The sequence below is a fragment of the Cyprinodon variegatus genome, unplaced genomic scaffold (assembly GCF_000732505.1).
Source record: "Cyprinodon variegatus isolate N-32 unplaced genomic scaffold, C_variegatus-1.0 Scaffold665, whole genome shotgun sequence".
Lineage (NCBI taxonomy): Eukaryota > Metazoa > Chordata > Actinopteri > Cyprinodontiformes > Cyprinodontidae > Cyprinodon > Cyprinodon variegatus.
In genome coordinates, this window is record NW_015151118.1 from 239,334 (window position 1) to 247,999 (window position 8,666).

The following is an 8,666-nucleotide window of genomic DNA, read 5'->3' on the forward strand; positions in this document are numbered from 1 at the left end:
CCGATTCATCGATTTTTAAAATAATCGTTAGTTGCAGCCCTAAACTAAAATCTGAAACTAAGATCTGAAAAATCTTCCTGGATGGAAGAGAAACGTCTTCAAACTTGGAAACAAAGTCCAGAGGATTGATTTTTACTTTTCTTCACCAGCATAGAACCCAGAGTTCTGTTCAGCAGATTTCTTGTTCTCCACCTTCCAGGTCTGGAGGAGCTGGTTCTCTCTGAGATCAACAGTCCCAGTCGGACTCAGCAGACCGGAGACTCCTCCTCCGTCTCCTCCTTCTCCTACAAGGACATGATGAAGGAGGCTCAGCCGACCAATCAGAACAGGGTGGGTGGAGCTTCTTCAGCTAATTAGTTTAGTTTAGTTTTATTAGGATCCCAATTAGCTGCCAAATAAATGGCCACTAATCTTCCTGGGGTCCTCACATAAAGAAATTACATTACATTATGAACAAACCATTAAAAGAAATTGCACAAGTTGCACATTAGAAAATAACAGGAACCTGAAAAAGAGTAGAAATATACAACATAAATACACAGATCAGTTCATCGTCTGCAGTAGTTCTGAAGATCTTTTTGAAGCTTGTTCTGTTCTGGAGCTAAGATAGATTCAATGGCTGAAGGCAGGAAGGTCCTCCTGTAGAGGTCAGTGTTGCAGCGCGACACGCTGATGAAGAGGATGCTCCTCATATTGAAGGAGAATCGGCTGCTGCTGCCTTATCTTTGCTCTGCTTTGCATCCAGCAGGTCTAATGTGGCTCCTGATTTAAAAAAGAAATGAAAACCGGTTACGTGTCATTGCAGGTATCTAAAATATAAAAACATTACTAATTTAAGCTGCACAGCAGTCCAGAATAAAGTCAAGTTTTACAATTAGTTGCTAGCATCTGAGGCTAATGCTACGTTCAGCACCACATGCAGCAGAAGCAGCAGGTTTACATGCTAAGTCAATGGTTGATGCGCATCAAGGTGCAGCAAAAGGTTCTGCAGCGCGTTTAGAGAAGCAGGAGCAGCGAATCATGAGCTTCTGAGCATCTGACGTGGTTACACGCATCAGAAGCAGCTGCTGATGGAGTTGGAAAAATGGATAAGATCTCGTAATTAGCAGATCTTATCTCGTAATTATGAGATAATGTGTCTGATTTTTCTTTTTCTTTGGTGAATGCGATACGTAGTGAAGCCCTTCTCAGTTGTTTTTATAAGTTAAACCCACTGTAGAAATTATCAGCACAGGCCTAGAGCGCCCTCTTATGGTTCAGTGTGAAAATAAAATGTGAAATGATATAATAATGCGTTAATAAAATCCACAGTATAAGTCGCACCCCTGGCCAAACTATGAAAAAAAAACTGTGACTTATAATCCGGAAAATACTGTAATTTTCTTATTTTAAGAGTAAAATTATTCATTTCTTTGGCAAATCATCTTATTTACCTGCTTAAATTGAAGGTATTTGGAGGATTTTTGCAAATATTTGAAAATACGGCTTTAAAAAAAAGAGGGAACGCCTGTTAAACGTGTGGGAGGGCACGTAGGACGGCTTTACGTAAACATTAGGGGTGGAGAAAAAAATCGATTTGAGCTCAAATCGCATTTCTAACATTTAAAGATTCAGAATCGATTCTCATTTTCTTTTAAAACCATTTTTTTTTTTTTTGTGGGTGCGGATTAAAGGTGTAAATCACATCCATCACGGCGATTCGATTCAGTATCGATTTCCTGACCCAACGATTCGATTATTTTCGATACTCAAGAATACACCACGATTCGATTGTTTTTTTTTTACACCTTACAGGCTAAACAAAGTTTGAAGTTTGAAATAAATCAATGAAAACTGTAATATCGTTATGCATTTTTTTAAGAAACAACAGCAAATAACAGAAGTAGAAAAGTTGCATCAAAAAATACTGCAGAATATCAGTGCAATAAGTGCAATTCAATACCTCGGCTCCAGACTCCGCCCCCTCCACTGACGCTCCGCTGCTCCTCTCCCAGATTGTAGCTGACCGCAGACAGGAGGCCGGCTTGTTTTGTTTTTATGACCGAAATTGCGGAAAACAACTCGTGAAGTTTGACCCGCTAGAAGAGCGAGGTGCGCGAGAACGCTGGGACCCTTTTTCCACCTGGATCTCCGCTCTTTTTGGCCCTCATGTCCCTCCGTCGTCGGACTAAACTCGCCCCCACTTCCTCGCCGCCTCGGCCGTATCTAGACCCACAGCGTGTAGCACAGACCACGCTTCAATATTGAGCATAATTTAAAAATGTCTGCATCAAGCTCACTGCAACACACTGCTGTAAGAGTATAACCAGGAAGCGAGGAAGGAGGGCAAGATAGGTTTAGCGCCACCGCAGCACGGGAGGGAGAATTACGCCCAGGAGCAAATGGATAAAAATAGACCGGAGGGAAAAAAAAACATGAATCGATTCTCTTGCGGACGTATCGATGCATCAGATCGTCGGCTGTTGGATCGATGCATCGATACTAAACGATTATTATTTACACCCATAGTGCGGATGGATGTGCCTTATCAGGCACCGTAGTGTTTAGCGAAACCAATGAGCAATGTGCCGCTAAAGAATGGAGGACGAAGAAAAAAGAAATTAAACTGCCTCGGCGTCTTTAAAAGCAACCATTTGGAAACACTTTGATTTTACCTTCAACCCGGGTAACAAAGGTTGACATGACGATGCGATCTGCAGAGATTGCAGCAGTAAAGTTAAGTATTTTTCGGGACTTCTTCAAATCCCCGTTCTCATCTGGAAAGACGTCGCCCAGAGTTGTTCAATCCAAGACATGTTGTCTTGACATTATTGCAATGGGTAAATAAAACATTTGCAATTATAAAGTCTATAAATGTTCTCTTCTTTCATGCCAGCCGACTGGAATAGATCCTGAGAATCGTTTTCAATCGTAAATTAATCGTTTCTGAATCGAATCCTTTGGATTTAAAAGAATCGGGAAAAAAATCTAATTGTGACACAAAGAATCGATTCTAAATGGAATCGTGGGAATCCTAAAGATTCACAGCGCTAGTAAACATGTCACCCGAATGACTGAGAATTAGGAGGATCATTTATTTAGACGATCCCCTGGAATAAGAATGAAATAGATTTAATTTAAGACATTTATTTCTAGGTGGTTTTTGCGTTTCCAGTTCTTTCCCACCACAGCAGCCTGAGCTGCATCATGTCTCAGCTGCAGCTTTTACTTCTTTTTAGATCATTTTTTGGCAGGATGTTGTTTAAAAAATATATTTCTAACATTCTAAGACACAGAAGGAAATCTATTATAGATATTTAATGAAAGCGCTGATATATCTGAACCATCGCAGTTAAACAGGAGCTCAGTGGCTGAGAAGGTTGTAGAAAGGTTGGAGGTGTTGTTTGATGCGTGAGCGTTGATGAAGCGACTCCTGACCGCCGCCTGTCTCTGCTTCTCAGTCCGGAGGAGGCAGCCCGCAGTCCCAGCGTCCCGCCGAGCTCTCGGACGACGAGGTCGGCGAGCTGTTCCAGCGGCTCGCCGAGGTCCAGCAGGAGAAGTGGATGCTGGAGGAGAAGGTGAGCGGCCGCCCGTCACCGTGGAAACGTTGTTGTTGTCGGTTCAGAACCGGGACCTGATGAGCTCCTCCGTTTCCAAGGTGAAGCACCTGGAGGTGAGCTGCTCGTCGATGGCGGAGGACATCTGCAGGAAGAGCGCCATCATCGAGACCTACGTGATGGACAGCCGCAGAGGTGAGACCCAGACCCACACGGAACCAGCCGGGTTCTGTCCGTCCCAGCTCCTCCTCGGTTCTCCTCAGTTCCAGAAGTCTGTTCTTCAGCACCTCCTCTGACGGTCTTCCTCTAAGCTGAATCTGTTTTCCTCCTCTCTCCTCAGACGTGTCCGGCAGCGCGGTCGGAGGTCACGGAGGCTCTCAGGGAGACAGAGGAGGTCTCGGCTCGGTCCTCAGAGATCTGGTGAAACCAGGAGACGAGAACCTGAGAGAGATGAACAAGAAGCTGCAGAACATGTTGGAGGAGCAGCTGACCAAGAACATGCACCTCCAGAAGGTAACCGACCCCTGACCCGTAACGACCTGAGCAGAACCGCTCCTTAAGAATCCACACCAGAATGTAAGGGGATGAGGGTCAGCGCTGATGCATTCTGGGTAACACATTTCCTAATGATGAGGCAACCTCATGAGTTCAGCAGAAACAGCTGCAAACAAACCTGATTGGTTCCGTCAGCCAATTATATCTGCAGCCGTCTGATAGGACGGCCTGAAGCCCCGCCTCCAGCCTCTATATATATATACAATAAGGACAATAAGTATTTAAACAGCCTGCTATTCTGCAAGTTCCCCCACTTTGAAATCATGGATGGTCTGAAGTTGTCCACTCTGAGAGACATAATCTAAAAATAAATCACAATGTTTGATGTTTTTAACTATTTAATTTTATGATAAAGCTGCAAATAAGCATCTGAACACCTGAGAAAATCAGTGTTAATATTTGGTACAGTTGCCTTTGTTTGCATTTCCAGATGTCAAACGGTTCCTGTAGTTTTTCACCAGGTTTGCACACAGTGCAGGAGGGATTTTGGCCCATTCCTCCACACAGATCTACTCTAGATCAGGCAGGTTTCTGGGCTGAGAGTTTGAGCTCCCTCCAAAGATGCTCTATTGGTTTAGGTCTGTAGACTGGCTAGGCCACAATAGAACCCTCATCTGCTTCTTCCAGAGCCGCCCCTCGGTTATCCTGGCCGTGTTTTTTCGGCTCATTGTGATGCTGGAAGACCCAGCCTCCACCCGTCTTCCATGCTCTAACTGAGGGGAGGAGGTTGTTCCCCATAATCTCTCAATACATGGCCCCCAGTCATCCTCTCCTTAATGTGATGCAGTTACCCTGTCCCATGTGCAGAAAAAAAAACCCAAAGCATGATGCTGCCACCACCGTGCTTCACAGTAGGGATGGTTGTTCCTCCAAACACGGTTAGTGGAATTATGACCAAAAGGTTCTGACCTCATGACTTTCTCCCATCACTCCTCTGGATCCTCCAGACTGAAGACGGGCCTCCATATGTGCTGGTTTACGCAGCGGAACCTTCCATGCCTGATTTCAAACCATGACCTCTTAGCGTTTTACCAACGGTAACCATGGAAACGGTGGTCCCAGCTCCTCAGGTGTAGTTCTGGGCTGATTTCTCACCTTTCTTAGGATCATTGAGGTCCCACCAGTTGAGATCTTGCATGGAGCTCCAGTCAGAGGGAGATTGACCGTCATGTTTAGCTTCTTCTATTTCCTAATAATTCCTCCAGCAGTGGAGATTTTTCCACCAAGCTGCTCGGTTATTTCCCTGCAGCCTTTTCCAGCCTGGTGGAGCTGGAACATTTAGGCTACGTTCACACTGCAGGCCTTAATGCTCAATTTTTTGCGTGTCCGTTCACACTTCCAAGTATATGCGACTTGTATGTGATCTGCTGTGTGAACTGAAAGCGTTCAACCGAAGTGTCCCGCATGCGCACTCGAGGACGCGATGACGTCACATGTAGCAAGCGTCCTCAGTGTTTGCGGAAGTAAACATGACTCGCTAACGAAACAGGTGCATCTAATTTAGGATAATAAATGGAGGTGGACATGAAGGCAGACCACCTATGATGATCATTTCAGACCCTCCATGATTTTTAAGTTGGAGAACTTGCAGGATGTTCAAATCCTTCATTTTCCGCTCTGTAGGTGTAAATCTTCTCATGTTTTAATCCGGTCATCTTTAGTGAACTCTGTGATGTTTCTGTTTCCTGTTGGATCCATTCTATGTGCTGAAGTCCTGCTGCAGTGTTTTACAGACGTGCAATAGAATTTAGACGGTGTGTTGACCCCTCTAGGCCACCGTATGGGACAGATTAAAGTTTATCTGTCGCTTTTATTTTCCGTTTTCTCAGGCTTGGTTTATTGTTTGCAAACAGTAAAGTTATTTCAGTTTGACCCGGTCCATTTATTATATTAATGTTATCAGTCAGCAGCTTCTCTGCACTTCCTCAGCTAAGAGCTTCTCCTTTCTGTTTGTCTGGCAGCCGATCGGTGCGGAAGAGGATTAGTGCCAGTGGAAAAAAACAAAAAAATTAACTGATTTTAAATTAAATTTCAGTTTAGTATGGGGAAAAAGTCAGAATTCTGACAATAAAAAAGTCAGAATTCTGAGAAAAAAGTCTGACTTCTTCATTCTGACTTTTTTCTCATGTTAAACTGAAATAAAATTTAAAAATCAGTTAACTTTTGTTTTCCGTAGAACAGTGAGCTGCAGGGATGAAAACGCTTAGTTTTCCCAAAGGAGGCGCCGTAGAGCAGAAGTAATCGGACCTCTGGTTCCAGCCGCCACCTTCGCCTGAATGCTGCGGTGGACGACTGTTCCAGGTTGAACCGTCTGACCAAAACCTCCCTGTCTTCCTGCAGGATCTGGAGCTGCTGTCCCAGGAATTAGTCCGGCTCAGTAAAGAGGGCGGCCCAGGCGGGAGCAGTGCAGCCGGTTCTGGATGAGACTAAAACCTGGATCCATCTGCTTGCTTCTTTCTTTCTCACTCACTGCATTCGCAACCTGCCGTGGCCTCCGTCTACTGCCTGGAGCTGCTATAGGCTCCTGGCTGGGACTAAGTGCTGGATTCATTCTCATCTGTCGGTTCAGAAGGTTCCAAAGATGGAGAAGAAGAACCGAACGAGAACCGAGGACACGAGCAGCTCGTTTCATTTCATCTGTTGAATGTTCTGTAATTAGACTGCACCACTCATCTCTCTGGGTCCTGACTATGACCTGGAAAACTGGAATGACAACTGACTGCTTCTTCCTCGACTGACCTCATCGCTTCCTGTGTGCATTATTAACTCTGGGACCTGACTATGTACTGGAATCATATCTGAAACGGTCACCATGACAACTGGGCAGATTAACAGAATTCTGATCCATCAGCTTCCGCTGATCCAAATGAACCTGCGGTTGCCATGGTAACCGTTTCTGTGCGGTCCCTCGGCTCGAACGGAAACACGACGCTGAGATTACATTTTTTTCACTACAAAATGTTCTGATGATGCAACCAAGAAAGAAGCGGTTCATGATCAGGAACCTTTGACCCAAAACAGGTTTGGATCAGAACCGGATCCTGCCACTAGGTGGCACCGCAGCCTGCAGACAGCAGCTTTAATTCTCAGCAGAAAGTTTCCATTCGGTTCCGTTCAGATATCTGGGTTTGGTTCCATCAGAGGCAGAGATGTTCTAACCCACTCCAGGCTTTGGGTCGTACACCTGCAGACGTTTGGTTCTGAACGGTTCTTACTGAGTTCTGTCTGTAGAAACAATCAGAACCACACACTCCTCTGACTGGTGACCCACGTGTAAAACCAGTCGGGTCAGAACCGCCCTGTCTGTCAGAGAAGCTCCATTTTAACCCGGTTCCAGCAGAACACAGAGCGGTCCTGTTCAGGCGGGCCACATCGGGTCAGTCATCAGAATTTACACATCTCTGCTGGGTTCTGACCCAAAGCAGAACAGAACCGAATGGATCGGTGGGTCTTTGTTCTGACCTACTAGCTGTTTGTTCTGGTCCAGTTCTGACATGTTCTGTAACTCCTCTGATGCAGAACCTCAAATAATCACTAATGACTCAAGGATTAGACTACTTCCTGGATTCCAGACAGCAGGTTCTGGACCAGATCAGAACCTCTGTGTCTTTGCCTGCTGCAATGTTGGTAACCGGGTTCGGAGCACAGCTGCTGGTTCTGGTTTCAATTTGTTGCTTGGATCCATCTACTTCCTGGTTCGATCTGAACGTTTCAGCACATTTAGTCCGACTTGGCCCCGCCTCCTCCAGAACCCAGGGTTTAATCTGGTTCAGAACAAGCCTGGCAGTGGGCCCAGACTACATCCTGGGAGGAACCCCGCCCAGCGTTCTGAATATTCTCTGTAACTCCTGTGTGACGTCTGGCTGCTCTGGGATCAGATCCGTGTTTGTTTGTGACGTTTTGGATCTGTAAATATTCGCTGTGAGATAAACAGAGCTGATCTATTTATGTCTGATCATCATGACGCTAATTATTGTATCTAAGGAATAAAATACTGTCTGTGAACGACGGCGTGTCGCTGCATCATTTCTGTGGAGGAAAAACGCTCGTGGTTCTGACTACAAACTGAAGAATTGAATGTTTTTTCTTTGAAGGAATAAAATAAAAAGCTAATTTATGACTAAACAGTCCTTAATGTTTTCATTCTGCTTTAAGTCCAGCCTGGTTTAAAGAAGAATTTAAGCTGGTTCTAACCTGCAGCGTTTCTGGTTCCTGCAGGAATAAAAGGAATTACTTTAGAGTAAGGATTAGTATTCACTCAGTAACATAATGAGTCTACTGGAACAATCTGAAGCCATTTTATGTGACTGATAGCCGCTAATAACGACCATTTATTGGAACGATAACATCCTAAGATCGGCAGGAAACAGATACTAAATATTTACTGTTTAAAACAGAATGAATCAACATGAGGAGGAACCCATGAGACGATGAACAGGTTCTATACATTAGAACGACTTTTTCACCTGCTGCCTGAAGATCTCTAGCCTCGTGAGACCATCCTGAACGAACGTCCAATCAGCGTTGGCTTTGAGGCGGGTTGAGGTGTGACGCAACGAGAAGCGCGACAGTTCA

General features: G+C 44.9%; 1 protein-coding gene across 6 annotated transcripts in view; it reads left to right on the forward strand.

Annotated features, from left to right (window-relative positions):
• gripap1 (GRIP1 associated protein 1) overlaps positions 1 to 8,189 on the forward strand; it is a 35,749-nt gene extending 27,560 nt beyond the window's left edge. For 4 of the 6 annotated variants that reach the window (XM_015393966.1, XM_015393971.1, XM_015393970.1 and 1 more), the window contains exons 25-29: positions 200 to 330; positions 3,441 to 3,557; positions 3,638 to 3,731; positions 3,877 to 4,049; positions 6,432 to 8,188. In XM_015393966.1, the coding sequence (XP_015249452.1) occupies positions 200 to 330; positions 3,441 to 3,557; positions 3,638 to 3,731; positions 3,877 to 4,049; positions 6,432 to 6,515 (599 nt within the window). In that variant the 3' untranslated portion in view covers positions 6,516 to 8,188. Of the gene's footprint in view, positions 1 to 199; positions 331 to 3,440; positions 3,558 to 3,637; positions 3,732 to 3,876; positions 4,050 to 6,431 lie in introns of all 6 variants that reach the window. The other 2 variants (XM_015393968.1, XM_015393965.1) reach the window with 1 other exon arrangement.
• The last annotated feature ends 477 nt before the right edge of the window (positions 8,190 to 8,666 follow it).